The following is a 23943-nucleotide window of genomic DNA, read 5'->3' as shown; positions in this document are numbered from 1 at the left end:
CAGAAAGATGTCTTTCCTTTTCCAGCAAGCTCTTCCAAGCTGGTACATGATAGCCAATTCAGAATTTGTTGTTCTTTTATCACATGAGCAAGCATGGAAACAATTTTCAGTTGAATATGTTAGGTGTATTTTCATGCAATCTAGGAATAATAATCCAATTAAATGTCTGTTTTTTTCAATAGCTTTGTGTTCATGGTCAGATTTTAGGGTTTTTTTTTTTAATATATTTTAATTACTTGGAAAAGCACAATGTCCTGAAAGACGTATTAATGGGATTTTTCCACATTGTTGAGTCACATTATTCCATGTCTGACTGCTTGAGAAATGTCAGTGTCTTATTAAATATTAAAATTTATTCCTAGTTATTTAAGAAGTTGCTAATTCTTTTTTTTTTATGAAACTATTGTATATAGTTGGTTTTGCAATTTTTTTTTTTATTTAAAGAAAAAAGGTGAAATGATACATACTAAGCAAGTGTGGGTTGGCAGTGAGGGAACTGGAGGATGTTCTTTCATAGGTGAAACTTGCACTCCAAGAGTTCCCAAGAGTCTCGGTGGAAATAATGTTTTAATCTTATTTGGAAGTGATAACGATTGCGCTTTGGCTTGTGTTCACAGCATTGCTTATCACAAAAACATTGACATCTTTTGCAGTCCAGTTTTTCCTGTTAAGGGGTTGTTTTCTATTGGTTATAATTTTACAGGCTTTGAGCTGGAGTCAGGCAGTCCTGCCAGTTCTGTTTTCTTGGGGCTGTTCAGCCAGCCCTGGTGCTGTTCCTGCTTGGTCATGTCTGAATTTAACTGCGTTTTGCTTTTTCAGCTGGGTTTTAGTTTGGGTCTGGTTTGACTTTGAGTGGAATCGCGATGTCTGACAGCAGCTGCGTTGTTTTTTAAGACTCTTTCAGAAAAATCCTTTAATATTAATGGATTACTGTTCTGCTGAGGTCTCTGGTGCTGTGCATCAGGATCATGTCCCCTCTCTGCTCCTGGAAAAAGCCACTATTTTTGCCACTTGAGAAACTTAACCACCTGTCTACTCAATCAAGAGCTTGAAGGAGACCCTTGAGGAAGACATGGGGAGCTCTGCCTGTGCTGTGCATGCCCCATCCCCCCATTTGAGGGGCTGGGCAGCAGAAGAGGGGTGAAGGCATTGTTTCCAGCACAACACAAAAGCCATGAGGAGGGTCTCCTGGTGGCCACTGCTGCCGAGGCCCTCATTCTTCTCAGAGCTGAGACAGCCCCAAGAGATACCAGATTTCAAATAAGGAGATAGACTTGGAAGGAGGTTGGGTGAAAGGAACGAGGAGGTAACCAAGATTCAGTGAGAAATTTGGCTTGGGAACAGACAAAAATGAGACTAGGGGATGGTTTTGGTGCAGGAGGCTACTTGGAAAATGCTGAGGGAACTGATAACGAGGTGGCATTGAGGGGGTGGTTAGAGGTACTATGCATGTTGCTGCTCATCCAGATTAGAATCACAGAATGGTTTGGGTTAGAGGGGACCTAGTCCACTCCCTCCCACCACCACAGGCAGGGACACCTTCCACTCCATCAGGTTGCTCAAAGCTCCATGCAGCCTGACCTTGAACACTTCCAGGCGCAGGGCACGTACAACCTCTAAGCAATCCATGTGACCACAAAGGGTGATGTACGTATCTTCCCATCCATTTATTCATCTGGCAGAGTCGAGAGAGATCAGAGAATTGATACTTTTTTTTTTGTTTGAACACAGTATAACAGGCCGCCAGCAAGAGAGGAGCATGAACGGCTGAGATCAGTGACCACTTAACCCCCACCAGGTGGGTTACTTAGCTGACTTGGCTGCTGCAGTAGCCCTGTGAAGAGATGAATGTGAAAAGTAACACCTGCTTCCACCTCAGCGCACCTTCATTTAAAAGCATAGATCTTTTAATAGGAGTTACTGATTTTACTAGTGCTGGTGCAGCACAGCGCTGTGACGAAGGGTCGAGCTGGCTGGTCCGTTTGGGGTTGCGCAGCACCCCTACTGCACGTTTGCATTTTGCTGTAGGAGGAGAGGGAAGACAACAGCGTGGGAAAGTTGAGACCCCAGGTACTGATTTCATGGAGCTGTTGAAGCCAGCTCTGTTCCTTTTCCAACCTTGTGATTCTGTGATTACAGTGGATGGACACTGCTGAGTGCCTGGGGTGCTGGTGAGACCTCACGTGGTCACAAGGACCAGGTGCAGAAAGCTGAATAAACATCACTGTGAGAAAGAAGATGACAGGGAAAATACAGCAAACAACAAGTTTAAAAAGAGAAGAGTCAACCCAGCATACAAACTGCTGCACAATTTGAAAAATACAAATCACGTCAGTTTAACCAGATGCTTAAACTAGGCCAGCTGCACAGGGGAGAGCTTGGAGTCCCACAGCTCCATACTGGGCGAACTGGTACAAGTGGCATGTGCTGCTCTCATGGGTGGGAGGTGAATCACATGTCAGGGATCAGGGCAAGAACTTCGCACAGAGATTTAGGTGGTGGGGTCTAGTATAGGCACGTTTCCTGGGCATCTTCAGTGGCTGCAGCGCGCCGTCCATTGGCTCCAGGGCATTGCCAGAGCTTCATGGCTTAGCAGTGTGGCTTGGTGGAGAAACAAATAATTTCGGTGAGGTGCTGAGCTGCTTGTGTAGCTCTAGTACAAAGCACCAGCTTACAGCAGGAAACACAGGGAAATATTTGTCTAGGAATCAACCTTTATTGTAGTGGCACATGTTTTCCCACAGCTGAGAGGAAGGGGAAGGCTTTGGGATCCCTTTCCTTGACTTTACTATTACTTAAAGCAAGGGTAAGTTTTGAGAATGGAAAAAAAAATACTGCATGTTCTGAAAAGGAAGCAAATTGATGTTAGTTCCAGCTCAGGTGGAAGTTCTTGTATTGCAGGAACCTCAGTAACTGGAAAGGTTAATCCTCACCCAGTTTGTTGAGCTGAGTGTTTTAAATGAGGAGAGAGACAGAGTTGTTTGCTGTTTGTTTGGGGTTTTGGTTTTTTTGGAGGGAAATAGAAAAGTATTTACTTGAGAAAGAAGCCAGCAATTGAGAGGGGAAGACTTTTTCCATCAGTCCATTTTAGTACAGCAGGCAGCTGGGTTGGTTAGCACAAGTAGACACAACTGAAAAATTCACTTTTCTTTCTCGGCACTTATCTTCTAGCTCTGCAGAAATAAGTTGCTCACAGATAAACATCTTGCCCATACACACACATCTGTATTGCCCTGGGAAAAGAGATGCAGGTGCTTGCTGATGGTACAACCTGTGCTACCAGCCAGCATAGACTGGTTCCCTGTGCTCGATCCCTCCGTAACTGCTGTGTCGTCCTGAGTCTCTGGGTAGCAATAAAGACTTCAATGATTTCTTGCTATATTCTTGCCCTCTTCTCAGAATTATTAGAAAGACAGCAAGGATTACACCTGGAAGGAAGGAATGACACTTATTTTCAGACAGGAAGGTGAAGTGTCAGGTGGTGTTTGCTTCAGGGCTTCCCACTTCAAATATTCTCTTCTGGTAAATTAAGGGGTTTTTTCTCCTATACTGCACACTAAAAGGTTTGCTAGCTATAATAACAAATATTCAACTTCAACATTTCAGTTTTACTCTGGAAGTTGTAGAGAATTAACAGTAGCTTTTAATGAGATAATTTAGTAACTTCCATTTACTCTGCACTCTGTGGAACCATGATTCTCCACTTGGCATCTTATCCATTGCCGATCCCACCAAAGGATCTTGTTGAGAAACAGGTTTGCTCTGTGCAGCGTTTACAAGAAGTAACCGACCTAGATTAGCTTTCAGTCTAGACTGAGATCAGGACTGTCAGGAAAAATTACTTGTAGGTTGGGCATAGCCATGGAAATAATTGGCAAATATCAAGCATTGCGACCCACTGTTTGTTTGGATCTGGCAGAGGCAGAATCAGGGAAAACCGATCTTAATAGAAGAGCACAAATCTGTCGCGGTGATGCAATATGGCCAGACAAATATGTCCAAATTTAGGTTGTGTGTGCCGACAGTCTCACGGTAAACAATTCATCTGTTAGACCAGCCGTGAAATGCTCGCAGGTTCTGGTGTGGGCTCCTCCTCTCACCCCTCTCCCGAGCGAGCTCAGGACTTCACTGTGGAACACTGCTGTGTGACCCTCAGACTCGTTTTGCAGAAATGCTGGCTAATGGGCAATTGTCCCAGGCCTTGGACAGGCTTTTTATATGCTTCATTTTAATCTACTTTTTCTAATTAATACTCATGTCAGATGGCATCTGTTTTGGCAGATTTTTTGGACTACAGCCTAAGACAAGGGGATATGGGCCAGTGGATGAGATTTCCACAGCTCCAAGCCCCAGCTCTGTGAGAATGACCCTTGTCTGCTCTCACCAGGACACTGTTGGTCTCGGGGGAAGCGCAGTCAGGCAGTGCTGCTAGAGCTATAGCTCCTCCAGCCCCTCCTGTCCTCTTCTCCTCTCACGTAACCATGGAGTCCTCTCCTCAGGTGCTGAGAGGAGCTGGATGAGAACAACCTGCCCCGCTTTGTTGCTGAAGACGCAGCTTTGCTTTTTATTTGCTGCGGGGAGTAGCACATCTATTTTATCTCCCACCGTGCCTTTTAACAGTGAGCTGGACTGGAGAATGGGTCTTGAGGGAGCACATAAATGACCCACTTAAAACACAAAGCCCTGTGGATATAAGCTTATAATTCCTTATCGTCTAAATACTGAGTCATTGCTATGATTTAGAGATTAAAATCATGCGTCAAGAGAGCTGGCAGTGTACCTGGCACTTACAATGCTCAAGGAATTCTGTTCATCTGCCTGTGCACAGGAGACGAGTCCCTCTTCCCAGCTTGCTCTTCTGCTCTTTTTACAATCCACAGCAGTAACAGTTGTTCATTTGCAACTCTGATTAAGCCTCCCCCAAACATTGATTAAAAACTCTAGAACTCTTGGTTTTCCCCTTTGCTAAGACAACAAATGCGTATTCATTGTTTTGGAAAGAGTATTCATGGTGTAGCTTCCAGATGGAAAAGCTCATCCACCCATTGGCTCGTCCTAATGAGCTAATTATAGCAGGTGGCGGCTGGGATGAGGGATGGTCCACATACTCAGTAGGTGGTGGTTGTCTTTCATTCTGTTGGTTACAAGGGGCACTGCAGCATTAACAGAACCAACACTGCACGAGCTGACAGCGCCCTGTCCTCCTGGATGCTGCGGCAAGAGTTACAGCGGAGAAAGCTTTTAGGAAACTTCAAGTCTTGCACCAAAAGGAAATTGTCCTTTTTCCTACTTTAGGGGCAGCCAAGAATTTCCTGGTTTGGGGCCCATACACACCTGCTTCCCAAGGCCAAAGAACATGCAGCACTGTGCTAACCTTCCTTCATTATCCCTACTTACAAGTAGGGAAAGAATGATGGATTGCATTGAAAGCAAAGACCTTTGTTAGAAATCCAGTTTCCAGGAACATAACACACACCATCCAGAAACACTGTTGGCATAACAGGAAGGCTCCCAGCTGGAGATGGGTGTCTAATTTTATCAGAGGACAGAGAAGAACGACGCTTACTTACCTGCTGAGAAGATGGCCAGGAGAACAACTGTTAGGGGGGTCAGCTGGCAGGAGTCCCCTGCCTTGTAAAGGAAAAGCTCCATGCAGTACGCCGGCTCAGAGCTGCCTGACGGGCAAAAGGCATCAGGAGGACACCTGACTGGGTTCACATCTGGACTCTGCTCAAGAGACAAAGCAACTCACTCAGTGCCAGCAAACGGGGAAGACTGCAGAAGGTAACTAGTGTGAACAGAGGTGACCTTCAGCATCAGAAAAATAACCAAGAAATGAAACTGCCGTCATTAAATACAGCCTTTCTGCCCCAGTGCTGTTACTCAGAGCAGGGTGAAGAGCAGAAGGTGCCATTATACAGCACATCCATACATCAGAACCCGTCAGTAATGGATACACCATCCTCTGATTTTCCCCTGATGGCGCAGCAGCTCCAAGGGTGGCACAGAGCCAGACTCATAATTTTAACCACAGAATCACAGAATCGCTTGGTTGGAAGAGATCTTTGAGATCACTGAATCCAGCCATATGTGTCCACTGGATCCTCTCTCCAGCCCTTCTTGTAAATGGGTGTTAAAATCTGCCAGTTTTAAGTCAAGCGGAACTTCCCAGTCAGCCAGGACTCCTGGTAGATGATGGAAAGGGGTTTGGCAAGCACCTCTGCCAGCTCTCTTAACACCCTTGGGTGGATCCCATCCATCCCCATAGACTTGGAAATGTCTGCTTGGCCGAGCAGGTCTCTAACCATTTCCTCGTGGATCATTGGAGCTTTGTTCTGCTCTTCCTCCCTATCTTTTAGCTCACAAGGCTGAGAACCCAGGGAACACCTTACCTTACTATTAAAGACTGAGTCAAAGAAAGCATTAAGTGTCTCAGCATTATCCTCATCCTTTGCCACTGTTGTTCCCCCTGCATGCAGTAAAGGATGGAGATTCTCCTTCGCCTTCCTTTTGTTGTTAATTTGTTGTCCTTTTTGTTGGCTGCTGGATGAGGGAAAGGCTGTGGATGTGTCTTCCTGGACTTCAGTAAAGCCTTTGACACAGTTTCTCACAGCGTTCTGCTTCGGAAACTGTCAGCCTCTGGCCTGGACAGGCGCACACTCTCCTGGGTGGAAAACTGGTTGGCTGGCCGGGCCCAGAGAGTGGTGGGAAATGGGGTGAAATCCAGCTGGAGGCCAGTGACAAGTGGGGTTCCCCAGGGCTCAGTGCTGGGTCCAGCCCTGTTCAATGTCTTCATCAATGACCTGGATGAAGGCATCGAGTGCACCCTTAGCAAGTTTGCAGACGACACTAAGCTGGGTGGAAGTGTCGATCTGCTGGAGGGTAGGGAGGCTCTGCAAAGGGATCTGGACAGGCTGGACCGCTGGGCAGAGTCCAATGGCATGAGGTTTAACAAGGCCAAATGCCGGGTCCTGCACGTGGGGCACAACAACCCTATGCAGTGCTACAGACTAGGAGAAGTCTGTCTAGAAAGCTGCCTGGAGGAGAGGGACCTGGGGGTGTTGGTTGACCGCGACTGAACACAAGCCAGCAGTGGCCCAGGTGGCCAAGAAGGCCAATGGCATCTTGGCTTGTATCAGAAATGGCGTGACCAGCAGGTCCAGGGAGGTTATTCTCCCTCTGTACTCAGCACTGGTGAGACCGCTCCTCGAATCCTGTGTTCAGTTCTGGGCCCCTCACCACAAGAAGGATGTTGAGGCTCTGGAACGAGTCCAGAGAAGAGCAACAAAGCTGGTGAGGGGGCTGGAGAACAGGCCTTATGAGGAGCAGCTGAGAGAGCTGGGGGTGTTTAGCCTGGAGAAGAGGAGGCTGAGGGGAGTCCTCATTGCTCTCTACAACTACCTGAAAGGAGGTTGTAGAGAGGACGGAGCTGGCCTCTTCTCCCAAGTGACAGGGGACAGGACAAGAGGGAATGGCCTCGAGCTCCACCAGGGGAGGTTTAGGCTGGACATTAGGAAAAAATTCTTCACAGAAAGGGTCACTGGGCACTGGAACAGGCTGCCCAGGGAGGGGGTTGAGCCACCTTCCCTGGAGGTGTTTAAGGCACGGGTGGACGAGGTGCTGAGGGGCATGGTTTAGTGTTTGATAGGAATGGTTTGACTCGATGATCCGGTGGGTCTCTTCCAACCTGGTTATTCTGTGATTCTATGATGATATATATTGGTACCCCTCCCTCCATCTGGGCTCTGTCTATGTAAAAGAAAAGGAACTAGGCTCAGATAACCATGGTATTAATCAAAGTGTATTTAGCTTGTCATGGGACAGCAGTATTTGTTAATCCAGGCTGTTAAACCAAACTACTCACAGGGCAGTAGTGATTTTCTGGGCACAGGTCACAGCTCTCCTTGCCCCACTGTAACTGGTATTCTCCTGTCCTGCAGGCCTTGCACCTGTTGTCACTGGGACCTTTGAACATACCTAAAGTAGCAAATAAGCACAAAATTAATATCTGTGACCAGACCCCCGAGGCCTTTGCAATTCCGTACGGATACTCCAGCTTTTAAATCCATGAGGAGAAAGACTGTTAAGTACTTCACGTGTGTAACGAAACCTGAGCTTGGACTTCAGGCCTTGCTTGGTGGCAAAGGGGCACAAAAGAGAACAAACAGACAGAGGGACTAAAAGATCCCTGGGGTTAGAGCTGGCAAACAGTAAGTTTGAGTAGGAGTTTGGTGGGAGATGGGTTTAATAGTGAGCCCTGGCTTTAAGGAAGAGGGAAAATTGGAGCTGGAGGTCTGCTCCATTTCATCCTCTCTAATTCTGGGTTCAAACACTTTCTCCAGCCGTTTGAAAGTCACTGAGCTAAGTTTAAAGCACAGCTCAGTTTCCTAAGCTCTGTGGGAATGGTGGGTCACCGAAGTGCTGGGTCTCAAAGCGGTGAATGCTTTTCTGGATGTTTAAAAGGCAGCTTAACTGCAAGAAATCCCTGCTGCCCCCCAGAGAGGAGGCTCACATCTCACTGCTGGTGGTTGCAGGGTGGCTGGATTCCTCTGCCCTCCCCCTGGCTCACCCGTTGCGGTTTGATGTTACTCAAGGCAGTGATGGAAGGAGTGGAGTAATTTGCTCACTTCCCCTCACTGACCTTCCCCTTCGCCACTGCTGCTTCCCAGCCTCATGAGGTGACAGAGATGAGTTTGGGATAAAATCATTCCTTCTGGTGCGAAAGCTGCGCGTTCCCAGCTGGGCTGTCACTGCCCACCCTCCACTGCAGAAGTTACCTGGCCGGCAGGGCTCACACTCCCCCGACGCCTCCCGAAGAGCCTCTTGCCCACCCGGGCAAGGCAGACACGCCGTGCAGCTGGTGGTGCTGGCGTAGGGAGAGCAGACAGACAACAATGTAGGACAAGCACTTCCCAGACCAGATCACCCAACCAAAGCCAGCACAGGCTGGATTCTCCAGGATCTACCAGGAGATAAGCTTTGTCCATTTTGCAGGCATTCATGGTGTTCTCTTTCCAGCGTGGTTTCTCCCATGTCTAATAATGACTGGGCATACGATTTCTGTCCTCTCTTCGATTGCTTAATTGCATGAAACTTGTAGGATCTTGCTATCACAGAAGTTGGTATTCCTCAGCTAACTTGGCTGGAGCTGGTCAAGGGATGCTGAAGGGAGTTGGGAGAGAGACTGGAGATGCAGCTGGGTAAGATCTGGATCTGTTTTTGGGGCAATTTAATCAAATTGCAGCAGAGATCTGCTGCGTAACCTGAACAAGCAAGGTCAGAAGGAAGGTAAGTGTTCACATGCCAGCTTTCCTGCTTTGGTATAAACCCTGCAACCCCTGAGCAGACATCCCTACATGGGAGGGTATGAATCCCATCATGAGGCACCCAGCAGCACTTCTCCCACTCCAAAGGTAACAACGTACCTGGAGTCATTTAGCTGCTGCCTTCTGCACATCCAGACTCAGGATAAACAAACCATCATCTCAGCTTAAATCTACAAAACTCAGAGTGATGCTCAGCTCAATCCCTGTGCCAGAATCACTCTGCCTAGCAGTGGTGTGCGATGCCCACCCAGCACAAAGCATCAGCAAGAGGGGATGGCAAAGTACCATCCCTCTCTCACCAGGGCTCAGCATCCCTACAACTATGGCAGGCAATTTGCCTTTGGCCATGACATTGGATCTTTCAGCCCAGTGCTGACTACCAAAAATACACCATCCCTCCTTGTACCCTCAGTGCCCAAGGTCACGTGGACTTCTTACTTGCAAAACGACCCAGGTTGGCAAGGCAGACAAAAAGCTGCATTCTGCTTGGAGCTAAAATACCCTGCAAAAAGAGAAGAGTAAGGCTTCAGGATCTTCCCTTCACCGTCATTGCCGCGCATCCTTGCATAGTTGCTCATCTCCACTTTACAAGCAACCAAATCAGTGCCCCACAACATGCCCTGGGTGGCATTTCATGGGGTTAATTCAGGATGTTTGGGTTTGTATTTGTCAAAAGCCCTGACAGAGCAATAAAACTTCCCTGACAACCTCTGCTGTGCCAAGGGAAGCACAAGGGAACATGGGCAGTTTTCCCTGATGTCATTCTCACAACTGAAACCCCATCATGGGACAGAAAGCCCCGTCAACCTTCCTAGCACCACAGCTTGAACTGGAGTGAAACTGAGGTAGGTGATCCCAGTGCTGCCTCCTGGGTTATTCAGCTGGAGCTGGTGCCTGGCCAGAGGAAACCCTTCTGGTCACCAAAACCTCTCCAGGGTTTTCCCTACCCCAAGAAGCTTGGGGTGCACGTCCTTCCCCACAAAGGGACAGAGATAGGACCCACTAACCAGGACAGCTCTGCTCGGTTAAGAAATCTGCTGTTTGCTCTCCCTCCCAGCACCACCAGGACCACAAAGAGCAGGAGGACACACACAGGCCCTTCCCCAAAAAAGCACAGGAGTGAAATTCCCTGAAACACTCATGCTGTGGGCAAGGGGGCAGGCAGGACGCAGCTTAGGAGTTGCTGCCACACCAACGGGAACCTCCACGGGCAGGAGAGCATCATTCGAGAGTTCAGGTGGTTTGGGGAAGGTGCCTGATGATGTACGACACTGGTTGCTGCCATGGGTTCACGTTGGACGGACAGAATTAAGGTGCCTGTGGAGCTGGAACCTTTTTAAGGTTTATAATTGATTTTAGAGTGATTTTAGCGTGATTTTAGAGCCCCCTATGTGGTCAAACAGGGTGTTCAAGTCTGCTGAGTAAAAGGAGTGACAACGCAGCGCTGTCACCTGTTAGATATTTTTCCTCGCAAACCTAACAAGCGATAGCCAAGATTTAAGGTACCAGCCAAGCAGTTTGGTGAGCGGATTTTCAAAAGAACAGTTGTGCATGCATGAGGAGCATTTAATTTGTGTACAGAGCAGCTGCTGCATTGCATGTGCTAATTAGGATTTTTGCATAAGTAAATGTGGGTCTGTTTTAAACATGTTGTTACACTGTCTACGAACACATTGTACCAGGCTCAAATTGCACTAGTCAGGTGCAAAGCAGCTCACTGAAAGCCCTGTCTTTAATGTCTGATGATTAAGGAGAGTATTACACATAATATTCAAACTGCAGAAGACTGCTTAACTAAAACCAAAGATGGTTTACACTGTTTTGCCATTAAAACTAAGAGAATACTTTATTTTCTTGACACCTTCCCTCCCCCCTGTGCTATAACTGAATTTCATAAACATTTTTTTCCTGATTTTCTGGGAAAGGCTTTCATTGCAGCGTTAGTATTAGCTTGTTGCAAACAGAAGCACGACTCCCCAATCTGTTCTTTTCATTTTAATAAAAATGTCAGTAACAGAATGGGAAGAGAACTGCTATTCTATTTTTAGCCTGAACAAAATAACCTGTTTGCTCTCCAGTGCTTTTAAGTTACCTGGTAATTGCATCTGGCCATGGGAAAAAGCATTGCACTGCCTGATGAAAATGCATTTGGGTTGAATGGAAATCAAAGCCTACCTACCTTTCTCGCAGGCTCGGCAGGCTGTAGCCCCAGACTCGTTAGCGTAATTACCAGGTGGGCAGGGAAGGCATGTGGTGCTCCTTGTGAAGCTGGGAAAGAAGGGGGCAGAGGTGAGTGTTATTTCAGGTCACCTGAGCCTCTGTCCACTTTAAGAGGATGAGCAGAGCACAACTCTTTCTTTTGCCAACAAGTCTAGAAAAAGGGTAAATTATAAGGAACGAGTCAGAAACGAGGCAGAAAAACAAGTTGAACTCACCTGAACATTAACGAAGTGTAAAAGTAAGCATATTATTTCTATATTCTGTATTATTACAGAATTTCTGTTTTATTGCATAAGCCTGGTAGATTTGAGAGTGTTAGGTTTACGGCTGGACTCGATGATCTTAAAGGTCTTTTCTGAAATAAATGATTCTACAATTAACATTAAAGACATCCTGTGCCTACAGGCTATATGGAAAGGGATGGGCTTCCAGGTCTGAATTCTAGGTCTTCAAAAATGTATTTAAACAAAGGTTTTAAACTTGGCTACAAGTTAGGCTCTTAAATCCACACTTGGAAACTGAATTGAATTGGAAAGGTGCTCTATGTTCAGTATCCATCAGCAATTTCAAAAAGGAGCTGCTCCGTTGTTGAAAGTCAGGGTCATCTAGGAGTTGAAAAAAGGAGCTAAACCACAGGCAGTGATGTGTGAGAGTCCTGACCTTAAATAACAGGGACTGTGGGAAAGGGGATGTAGCATGTTAGACATGTTAGAGGAGGGGGGAGAAAAGAGGGAAAGAGCCGAGAAAAAGGAAAGCATTTGCATTCATCGCCAACAGAGCCAAATCCCCAACAACAAGCATGTGGGTATAAGAACTTGTTCACATACTTAAGGATGCTTTGGAGGAAAACAAGGACACGCTCTTTAATTCCTTCGGAAACCCCAGGACTGAGCAAGATTTATGGGAAAAAAAATAAAAATCAATTGGAAACACAGCAAATGCTTTCCTTGAAACAAACCCACACAGAGCCTGAGCCAGCCAGAGCCTCTCAAAGCTCAGGGGAGCCTGGATTCTCCAAATACCACAAAAATGTTAAATGATCCCATCCGAGCCCTGGAGGCCTGGGCAGCTGCCATGGAGATGGCCATGCACACGCTCCCTGCATCCCCTCTTCTTCTCCCCTCCCCTGGCCCCCAGCATGTGTAATTCCAGCTGCTGGTGCTGACCCTTCCTTTCTGGTCCCCTGCTCTGTGTTGCCCCCTCCGACATCCCAACAGGAGTGTTAGTGTGGTGCCCTGGGGACTGATCTCAACTGGGTTTTTATAAAGCACTCGTGGAGGAAAATAAAAGAAGGGAGGTCCTCACAGCAAAAACAGTGAGAGGAGAGGATGGAGGAGCAAGCTAGGGGCTTCAGACTCAGGTGCTGCTGTAAATAAACTGCACGGTCAGGTCACCCTTCCCCATGTCTGGGTTTTATACCCTCTCCCCCCTTGCCAGGGCTAGTCTGAATGGAACCACCCTGTGTGGGATGGAGCCCCAGGAAGCCCTTGCCACGCACTCCTGTTCCTGCAGCCCGCTGATTGATTGCAGAAAGCATCAGATGCACCAAGGGAAAATGTGATGGGAATGGTGAGAGCAGCTCATGCACAAGTCCCAGAGCCAGAGGACATTTGTACAGTGTCCCCAGGACAGGGCAGCCGGGTGAAATCGCAAGGCTGGGCTTCTGGTTGGGATGTCTTGTTAGCTTTTCCACACTGTTTCTTTAGTTACCAGCAACTTAAATGTAATGAGATCCCTCCGAGGTGACAAAACAGGGATTGAGAACGTAACTGGGCAAAGGACAGAGATCACAGAATCATAGAATAACCAGGTTGGAAGAGACCCACCGGATCATTGAGTCCAACCATTCCTATCAAATGATGACTTTGATGAAGCCAGTTGGCCAGAGGTATCCCAGAGGAAAGCCAGGGAGATGAATAATACATGCTTCACTCCCAAGTGTTCCTCCATCACCAAAAATGCGTTCTCTCCTAATACATATAAAATATAATGGAAAAATAAAAGGGCAGCCTGTAGAGAGCTGGAGCCAGCTGCTGGGAAGCTCTCCCCACATTGGGGTTTCCTAGAGAAACTGAATAAGTGCACCCCTTTGCACCACCGCTTGCCCCACAGGGACTTCATTTAAAGTGCAGACCAAAGGCAACCTGAGGCTTTCTCCGGGGTTTGGACTGTCCATAGATAAGTTTAACAGGCATGTAGCTACTTCAGTTTTGCAGGGAAGGAGCTCTTTGATCCAGTTTGCAGCAAAGCCCTGTAGGAACCTAGGGACCACACAGGGACCACTGCTGCCACCAAGTGTTGTGCACCACGGGTGGGTGCTGGGGCAGCGAGTTCCTCTTGAGGAAGCAACAACCTGTGAAAACCACACTAGCAGCACCTTTGCCTTAAGCCCAATAGAGGGGATTTTGCCAGCTGGGAAGTGTTTTGAGGGAGGAGACCCACCACCCCAAGCCCAGGGGCTCAGTCACTTACTTGGTGTAATGCCCCTGCGGGCAAGGCAGACACGACAACTGGCCACTTTCAGGCTGGTACTGGCCCAATGGGCAGGAGATGCAGGCACCCGGCTCCGTGCACGAGCCCCCCGCACAGCACGAACAGTTCCAAGCGCCTGCAGCAGAAGGAAAAGTTCTGGATCAGGACCCAGGAGACTTGATTTAAACTGCTTTGCTTGTTCAGGACAGGTCACTGCAACGAGTGGGGAAGCGTTGGGATGCAACCCCTCCAGCAACACAGTCCTAGGGGGTGGAAAACTCTAATATTAATGATATGTAATTAATATTAATGATATGTAATTAATATTAATGATATGTAATATTAATGCATATGATCTTGCAAGCTGAAGAGCAGCCATAGGTGATTTAAGGCTTCAAATCTACCAACACGGATTTTTTGGTAATTAAGATAACTGCTTTTCCCTCTCTCGATTTGAGCAGCCAGGAGGGGTTTCCTTGTTTCCACACTAACACAAAAGCATTAAAAAACCCAAACCCAAAAATCTAAAAATCAAGTCCCTTTGGTTTGCTGTAATTTAGGTTTGTGGGAAGCAGAACTGAAGACTAAAAGCCAGAGCAGAGAATCTGCCTCAAGCAGCAACAGCTTTGAGCACCAGCGTCATGACATTCCCACTGGACACAAGCTCTGCTCCACAAAACAAATCAGAGCTACACAGGGGAATCATGTGCGATTTACTGTAGCTGCACACTTCAGATCTGCCATCCCATGGCTTGCAGGAACCAGTCTGTGGTGCTGCAGCAACCAAGCTCAGGCAAGAGGAGAAGATCCCACAGAGGAACAGCCGGAACAGCCTGCACATGGGAATTGCCTCCTGTCCTCATCACATTTACCCTAAAATATCAGAGCTGCTTGTTCCTCTTTTAAAAAGTACCCTGCAGTGGGGGAAGAAGCAAAAAGTACATGGCTGGTATTTGGGTATTTATTTTTAACTTGGCCTTTTTTTGAGGTAGGTGGTGGTATTTAAAAAGAAAAAAATACAGCCAAGTTACAACATAAATCACTTCTGAAAAAGGTAATATTTTGCACTCCTGACCACAACAGAGGTTGACTGGTTGGTTTCTTAAGCTTAAGTTGAAAGGCTGTTTCCAAGCAGAGATTTTCTTTCAAATATTCTAGTGGAAGCTGTCCTTATATTTGGCGCTACCTCAAAACAACATCCTCCAGCCAATAAACCAGGTTGTACTTGCATTCACTTCACAGCCACAACCCTGCTATTTCTCCATCCTCCTGGGGAAGCTTTGGGAGGACCAATGAACGGTACGTGCCCAGAAAAGGCTGATTGTTTAACTTCAGAAAGGTGGAACAAATTAACTCCTAACCCTGCTGCCTGTCCAAGCCTCTAACATGACGGCATCTGCTGGTTTCAACTCCCTTGGGAAGTCACTTTTCCACCTAACAAGAGAGCTGAGGCAGGCATGGGTTTTTACCTTCATTGGGAAACGTCCCTGGGAGGCAGGGGGCACATGCTGCCACATTCACTCTGCTGCAGTTCGAGGGCTTAGCAGTGGTGAAGAATGGAGCTGCTGATGGGACCTCAGGAGACGTGGTCACAGCTGGAGGGGCTGAGGGGATGCTGGTGGATGTGGCCATTGGTCCTGTAGATATTCGAGAGGTGGCCATGCCGTCAGAGGTCAGGATGGTCACATTTGCAGTGGCAAGTAGAGTCTGAGCAGGCTTCTGTGTGCTTGGATCAGCAGACGGCGCTGCCGTGGATGCGACAAGGTTTGCAGTGGTTGATGCCGCTCCAGGTGAGGGCATTGCAGAGACCGTTGGGGCTGCAGAGGCTGCGGTAGCATTTGCAGCAGGAGATGCTGGGATTGATGCAATGGGAACCTGGGTGGTAGTTGCACTGGGAGGCATCGGGGTTGATGCAATGGGGATCTGGGTGGTGGTTTCAACGGGAGACACTGGTGTTGGTGCAGTGGGGACCTGGGTGGTGGTTATCTGGCCTAAAGCAATACCTACGAGAAGAAAAAAACATAATCAGCACCCACATTATTGTTCTGCTTTCAATGAGGGCTCCCCCCTTAGCTCTGCATAACAGCTTAACCTGTGTATCTTTGCTCAATGTCCAGAAAATTCCTTTGGCTACGTTCCACTACAGAGCCATGCGGCAGAAAGAAGCAAGACAGCTCTGGCAGCATCTGAGCATCCCTGGCACACAAGACACTTATCAAGGAGGTACAGTAGAGGGTCCATGAAGCCACAACTCAGTAGATGCCTATGTCCAGGAGGTCTGGCTCTCCTAGATAAAAGGGCATGAAAGTTGCCTGAAACACTCGATTTTGATGGTGGCAGCTTGAGACAGTTTACTCTGAGATCCCAGGACAATCTGATTTAAGATGCTTGTCAAGTAACTGGCTGTTTTATCCCATCTCTGTTAAAGGGATCAGCAAAGAGAAGTCATAGGTTTGGGATTTCTTTTTTTAAAGCTGTTCTGGAGATACATCCAGTAATCAGAAGGGAGCCTGCAGGCCAAGTCTTGCTTTGATTCCCAAATCCCCCTGTCAGAGCAGGGATAGCTGTAATCTTCAGAGAAAAAGGGTATTACTGCAGTTCAAGTTGTTTTGCTGCGATACGTCAGGGACTGAAATGCTATCTGCTGGTGAAAGCCTCTCAGCACACAACCACAGGGGACATCTTCAGTCTCCAAACGGAGGAGACACCCATGAAACTAAACATGAAAAGCAGCAAGTTGCTTTCAATGCAGCAGTGTGGTACTAAGCATATGAAGCAAAGCAAAGCCGCGATAGCCAGCTCGTGCCACAGAAAATGTCACATCAGCTTGGGGCAGACACTCAGGGCTGCTCTAAAATAACTGCAGCTTCTGAACACATCCAACCTCATACAGCATCAGCACTCAACTGTGGTGGATGACATGGTGTTTACACTCTTAGAACTAGCACACATCTGCTAAGCCACCACGACAAACGGGCCTGCTGGCCATTGCCAGGGGGAAATGAAAGGACTGTTAGAATAAATTGCTTTATGGGAGCCTGAAGAACACAGCTGACACCTGACAATGAGATGTGACAAGGAAGGACAAGAGCAGAATCAGGAGCTGGAGACTCGGGGAGCCACACTTTTGAATGGTGACTGCACAAGTACCTGGTGACAGCAGACCCACAGGTCCCTGCAAGCTTTTTCCCTAAGCCCAGTTCTCCCTTGACCTTTGATTTCTCTCTCAGGTTGAGCAACACTGTGTGAGGCCAGCTGCCACAGGTACCAGTGCTTAGCACTTCCGTGGTATGAACAATATCACACAGACCAAGTTGACTAATAACTAGTTAAATTTCTACAGTAAGACAAGGACATTGTATAAAAGAATCCTTACAAAGCTGCGATCACATGAAGAGAGCCTGTTGGGAGTGCTCCCTCCTCTTGCATACTGCCTGCTTTGTGCTCCACAGAGCGAAAGCCCCATCTTGCCGTAGCTACTGAGGGAACCAGCAGATGAACACCCAGCCGTCTGGGCCCACTGCCTACATTTTCTTGCTGTAGCCCCCAAAACAGAGATGCTGAATTGAACTGTGGTCATTTTGTGGTTTATTTGCTTGTGGCAATCCCAAATCCAAGTGACCTGGATATGCCAGCGTTGGCTCAAGGCAAGGAGAGCAGCTCTGCAAGAATCCACAGAAGACACAGGTACCTTGGCCACACTTCCATCCAGGATGGAAATGCAATTCCCCTCATCTGTCTTATCTACATGAGGTCAGTCTGCTTTTCTTTCCCCACTGCTGGCAAAGGGCCAAGCCTGTCCCAGGTTTTATTAAACTACTCTCAAGATAAACAGTAAATCAAGAGCACCTTCACATTCTCCTGGGAAAAACTCTCAAAAGGACCCCCAGGATCAAAGTCTGATCTCCCAGAGCAGCCTGTCCCTGACTGGTGCTCAGCTCTGCCAGCCAGAGACGCTGCAGTGGAGTTAAACACTTTGAGTTGCACACAGCTGGATGAATTTGGTTGGTGTTTTTTTTTCCCTTAAAGATTTTTTTTTTTTAATTGCCCCTTTGTAAGCTTTTGTTGGTTGGTTGGCTCTGGCATTAAATAGTGGCACTGTTAAGATAGATTTTTTTTTTAATTGGAAAACATATTTTCATAATGGGAAGTAGCGGAGTCTCCTTCCCTGCCATGTAGACATGGCACTTTGGGACATGGCTTAGTAAGCATGATGGTGTTGGGCTGACAGTTGGATTGGATGATCTCAGAGGTCTTTTCCAACCTTAATGGTTCTATGATTCTATAACATGTTACTAAAATAATCATTAAAGTGTTGCTTGCAAAGCTTCAGTAGCTATCAACAGCCTTCAGTAGCCAATACATCATAAATTCATTCAAACAGCTTCTAGGAAAAAAAAAAGAAGTAGACAGTCTAGAAAAAATAGCTTTGAGCATCTAGTAAAAATGGGTGATGTTTTGTTTTACTGGTTATATGAAACAAGTGTGAAAAAGCAACACTTAAATAATCTTAGCTTCATCAGACCTTTTCCATAAAATCATAGAATGGTTTGGGTTGGAAGGAACCTTAAAGCCCATCCAGTTCCAACCCCCCTGACATGGACAGGGACATCCCACTGGGTCAAGTTGCTTACAGCTTCATCCAGCCTGGCCTCAAAGACCTCCAGAGATGGGACATCTGCGACTTCTCTGGGCAGCCTCTGCCAGTGCCTCACCAGCCTCACCAGAAAAAAATCAGCTTAAAACCATTACCCCTCATTCTACCTCTGCATTCCCTAATAAAAAGCCCCTCTACAGCTTTCTTGTAGCCTCTTTCAGTACTGGAAGGTTGCTGTAAGGTCTCTCCGGAGCTTTCTCTTCTTCAGGCTGAACAACCCCAGCTCTCTCAGCCTGTCCTCGTATCAGAAGTTCTCCAGCTCTCGGATCATCTTTGTGACCTTCCTCTCCAACACTTACACTGTCTACACCAGGGAGCAGTGATCTTTCCTTCTAGAACTTTTTTTTTTTTAGGGGCACAATGAATCAACAAAAGCGTCTCCAGGAACACTTCAAGGATGGGTCATTTTGTCCAGTGCCTTAGTATGACGTTTCACTCCAAAAGCCTTGAGGATGTTAGTGAAGGTTACTGAACTCAACTCCAGAGCTAATCCTTCCTGCTGCAGAAGGCAGGCAGCTCTGCTGGCTTGCAAGTCACACAGGCACAGGGTGGGAACTCCCAAAATGCAGAAATAGGATGGACACTCCCTTATTTCTCCTTCCTGCCATCTTGCACAACTGTACAGTCTGCTCTTCTGAAAAACTAATCTTTCAAGCCAAACAAAACACAACCGAGTCAACAGTTCTAGATCTAGGTGAAGATAATCATCACCTTTGGTGAATTCAACAGGTGAATAATTGTCTCCTGAAATGGAGTTTCCCCAAATTGTTTAATTTCATGAGATTGCCAGACTATAGCTCGTACCTTGTTACGTGTGCAGGCTGCCCTGGATGCACCCAGTTAAGGTGAGCTTGGTAGGTAACCGCTCTAAGTGGTTTTGCCCCTTCCAAAGAACTCTGTAAAATTCAAATTGTCCCAACAGGGCTGCTGGGTTCGTACTCCAAGAAGCGGGAGAGCTGCAGGCCCCCCAGCAGCCTCCGATTCCCCAGACAGGGATGGGCTGCAGTGAGAAGGGTGTAGGGCAGCACCTTGTCCCAAGGAGCCTCCCGTTCCCCTTGGCCAGGCTCGCCCTGGAAGGTACGTGATCTGAAGTGCAACAAGTTTTGCAGATCCCAAATAGAAACAAGATCTACTGTAAAAACACAGGGTTTTTTTTCAGCAGTACAGAAGGATGGGCAGAACACAGAGAGAAGCAGATAGATGCATGATTACAAAAATATTCAGGCATTTCTGTATATACTCTCTTATAAAGACCCAGTTACCAAAACACAGAAGAAAGCAAACATAGCAAGGTATCCTGCTCTTTTGGGCCGTTGCAAATCTTCAGCATGTGGGATAATAGGGCTCTGCTTTTCCTCCTTTTTCTCGTAAAAGCGAGTTTTTATAATTACCATGTATTACTCCCAACAATGCTTATCTTTCAACGCTTATTTCCCTTCCTGCCTTTCCCCCTTTGCCCTGCCCTTCTGCAGGACCCCACGACAACGAAGCCCAGAGCTTTCACAAGCCCATTACAACTTTACCCACCTCCGCACGCAGCCAGCAAAGAGAAACACCACCTCAGGAAGACTTACCTGTTAAACATGCTGTAGTTAAGCTCCAAAGCAGAGGAGAGGGCCAGACACTCATTTTTCCCCAAGGAGTAACACAGTTTGTCAAAAGGCAAGATCAGCAGCTAATCTCATACGCCCAACTGTTTATTCTCTTCCAGTTTCATGCTCATTATTGTCACCTGACTCTGATCATGAGGCTTAGTCAAGTCAACCTCTCCCCAACAAAGGGGGGTTTTATATTTGGAGACTGCAGCAGGTCTTAAGATGTTACTGGCCTTCTCGGAGCGTAACGCAAACTAAATACCGAGCAAAAAAAACCCAGATCTAAGCCTCCTCTTGCCGTGTGCAGAAATACACGCAAGAGAAGCGTCCTGAAGGAAGCGATGGGCAGAGCCACGCAGGAGCCTTGTGGCTGGCTGCTGGCCAGCCCCCCCGTGACCTCATGAAGTGAAAGGAGTTCATTTTATAGACACCAAGGATTTCCTGCAAGAAGAAAAAAAAGAAGAAATAACCCCAGAAGGGCCCACAGTTCAAAGCAGCTCCCATTTTAAGTGATAGCAACCATGTCATAATCAAAATTTACCTTTTGGTCAACATAAATGCTGATTGGGAAACCTCTAACCCCCACCTTGTTGTCCCTAGGGCATCAAGCTTGATGCATCAATTTGTTGTGATCAGAATCAAACTCAACAACCCCAACAATGATGATTTTGAGGTGAGTGCATTAAGTTTAGAGAGGTCCCATCCCTTTTCCCATATTATCCAGTGTCTGTCCTGTGTGCTATTCATGCCCTGAGGCCAGATCCTTCTGCCTGTGCCGGTACTGCTGAATCATAGAATCACAGAATAACCAGGTTAAAAGAGACCCACCGGATCATCGAGTTCAACCATTCCTGTCAGACACTAAACCATGCCCCTCAGCACCTCGTCCACCCGTGCCTTAAACACCTCCAGGGAAGGTGAATCAACCACCTCCCTGGGCAGCCTCTGCCAGTGCCCAATGACCCTTTCTGTGAAAAATTTTTTCCTAATGTCCAGCCTAAATCTCCCCTGGCGGAGCTTGAGGCCATTCCCTCTTGTCCTGTCCCTTGTCACTTGGGAGAAGAGGCCAGCACCCTCCTCTCCACAACCTCCTTTCAGGTAGTTGTAGAGAGCAATGAGGTCTCCCCTCAGCCTCCTCTTCTCCAGGCTAAACCACCCCAGCTCTCTCAGCCGCTCCTCATCTGTGACATGTACATCTGTGAAGGACGCAGATGCCCATGTAGTTTCCTCACCTTGAAGCCCTGCTTTGAAAGATTCCCCCCAGTTTCCCTCTGGATTGCTGAGATTCCCCTGTGAGAGACTCTTTCCTTTTGTGTGTGGCTGAGTGCCGTATCTCACATACATCACATCTTCCCCCAAATCCAGGCAACAGCTGGCTCCTCATGTAGGATTGTGGATGCTCAACGTGCAGAGCCCCGAAGCAACACATTTGATGAGCAGATCAGGTGCAGATACGTACGCCAAAATCCTCCAGAAGGCTCTACAAGGTGAGCCAACTGTTAGCGCGTTCTAACCCAAACCCCAGGGGCCCAAGTAGGATCGGCTTGACATGACACGCGGTGCCCCAGTAGCGCTGTTGTGCACACGTGCTCGCTCTGCCGCATTGCACAGCTGCCACTTGGGCTGGCAAGTTGCACAAGGGAAGGTTTCTCACGCAATCTCTGCCTGCTTAGCCCAACGGTGCCTCCTGCCCGAGCTGCATCCTATGGGAGATGCCAGCACGCACCAGAACTTGCCCAAGGACCTTCTCTGGTACCCAAAGCTCTGCTGGGAACACCCACATTCCTCTCTCTCCCTCAGCAACAGACACTTGATGCTAACATGCCTCATAGTAGAGCGACGAAGCTGGTGAGGGAGCTGGAGAACAGGCCTTATGAGGAACAGCTGAGAGAGCTGGGGGTGTTTAGCCTGGAGAAGAGGAGGCTGAGGGGAGACCTCATTGCTCTCTACAACTACCTGAAAGGGGCAGGGGACAGGACGAGAGGGAATGGCCTGAAGCTCCGCCAGGGGAGATTTAGGCTGGACATTAGGAAAAAAATTTTTCACGGAAAGGGTCATTGGGCACTGAAACAGGCTGCCCAGGGAGGTGGTTGATTCACCTCCCCTGGAGGTGTTTAAGGCACGGGTGGATGAGGTACTAAGGGCCATGGTTTAGTGATTGATGGGAATGGTTGAACTCAATCAGGTGGGTCTTTTCCAACCTGGTGATTCTATGATTCTATGAGCGGCCCCTTGCAGAGAAGCTCCCCAACAGCTCAGGACAAGGCAGTGATGGAAGTCTGCCCTTTTCCCTCCAGGCAGGCAAGCTCACAAAGCAACATTTCTCTCCTTGCCTTTATAGGTTTTGCAAGTCCCCGTGCAGGGTGTTCAACCTCAGTTTGTATAAATAACTCAGTGACCTGGTCCACCCAGATCATCCATCAAGATCTACTCTGTTAGAGGAGTTGATGACAGTCGTCCCCCCCCATGAACGGCACCTTTCGTTTGAGGAGAGCCTCCCCTACGCTCCCAAGTCCCAAGAGCAAGTCACACATTTCCTGGGTGGCTACAGCACACGTACACACACACTGGAAAAGCACTTAGGAACTGGATGTTGGCACTCACCTCTGTGACAGAACTTCCACTTGCGAGTTTCAGCCTGAAGAGAAAGGAAAATTGCATCTTAAACCCCACCCCATGCTATCCCAGCCTCCTTCTTAGACTAGCTACCAGAGGCCAGCTGGGAAGAAAGGAAACATGGTTTAGTGTTTGATAGGAATGGTTGGACTCGATGATCCATGAGGTCTTTTCCAGCCTGGTGATTCTATGATTCTATGAAAGCAGCCTGCCTCACAACTACATTTGCAACAGAACAAGTTGGAAACACGCTTCCGACAGGAAAAGTCTGATGCCACTTCAGGGCACAGAAGTACAAATAGGTTCATTTATAAACTCCTGACCTGCCCTGGCTTGTCTCTGTTGAGATTAAATGCTTTTGCTAGACGGTTCACAGAGAATAAAAAAAAGTGTCGTGGCTGATCAAAAGCGATGTCCTAGGCTGGCACAGGGCCCCCTTCTTGTCACTTTGGTTGCTCTTCCATGGGTGGTGAACCTCGTGTCCCCAAATAAACCAGACACTGCCCTCCGCCCTGGGTGCTCTCAAAAGCTGGCTGCCTCCTTACGTGGCAGAGGCAGCAGCAGTGATGTTTCTTCCAAGAACACAGCATCCTGATGAAACACGCAGGCAGTTTATATAGACTCTCCCACGCAGCTTCTCCTGGAGAGGACAGCTCTTGTTCAAGGCTGCCTGGAACCACACCTACACGCAAGCTGGGCAAGAAAAGAAAGCACCATTGGGGATCTCATCTGGTGAGGGCAGACTTGGATTTCTGAGCTACCCAGGTGTTACAAACCCAGGGGCCAGCCCAGGACCATGCATTAATTGGCTACATGTCACCTGGGTGTTAGATACCCAAGTGACACATCTGTTTACCAGGAGAGTTACTTATTTAACATGAAACATTGAGCAGAAAGAGTCTCTCAAACACCAGACCTCTTCACAGTGTCAAGAATGAGCTGTCCCAACCCCAGCTTTTGTTAATTGGGATGGGATAGTAAGTACTTTGGGGGTGAATCTCCAGGTGAGGTCTCACCTACAGCAAGGATGGTGAAAAGGAGAGGAATACTTGAGCTG

General features: G+C 47.7%; 1 protein-coding gene across 1 annotated transcript; it reads right to left on the bottom strand.

Moving 5' to 3' along the window:
- Positions 1-435: 435 nt before the first annotated feature.
- On the bottom strand, positions 436-20628 carry LOC138720328 (multiple epidermal growth factor-like domains protein 9). Its single transcript, XM_069856471.1, has 9 exons — positions 20250-20628; positions 15488-16021; positions 14019-14154; positions 11506-11594; positions 9765-9828; positions 8778-8866; positions 7865-7977; positions 5571-5727; positions 436-3428 (listed from the first exon to the last, which is right to left on the bottom strand). Exons 1-9 carry the CDS (start codon positions 20302-20304, stop codon positions 3277-3279), a joined length of 1389 nt encoding a protein of 462 aa, XP_069712572.1. The 5' UTR covers positions 20305-20628; the 3' UTR covers positions 436-3276.
- Between the last annotated feature and the right edge of the window lie 3315 nt (positions 20629-23943).

Source organism: Phaenicophaeus curvirostris, chromosome 4, assembly GCF_032191515.1.
Source record: "Phaenicophaeus curvirostris isolate KB17595 chromosome 4, BPBGC_Pcur_1.0, whole genome shotgun sequence".
Classification (NCBI taxonomy): Eukaryota; Metazoa; Chordata; class Aves; order Cuculiformes; family Cuculidae; genus Phaenicophaeus; species Phaenicophaeus curvirostris.
Note: the sequence above shows the minus strand (reverse complement) of the source record. Positions and strands in the feature narration are given on the sequence as shown.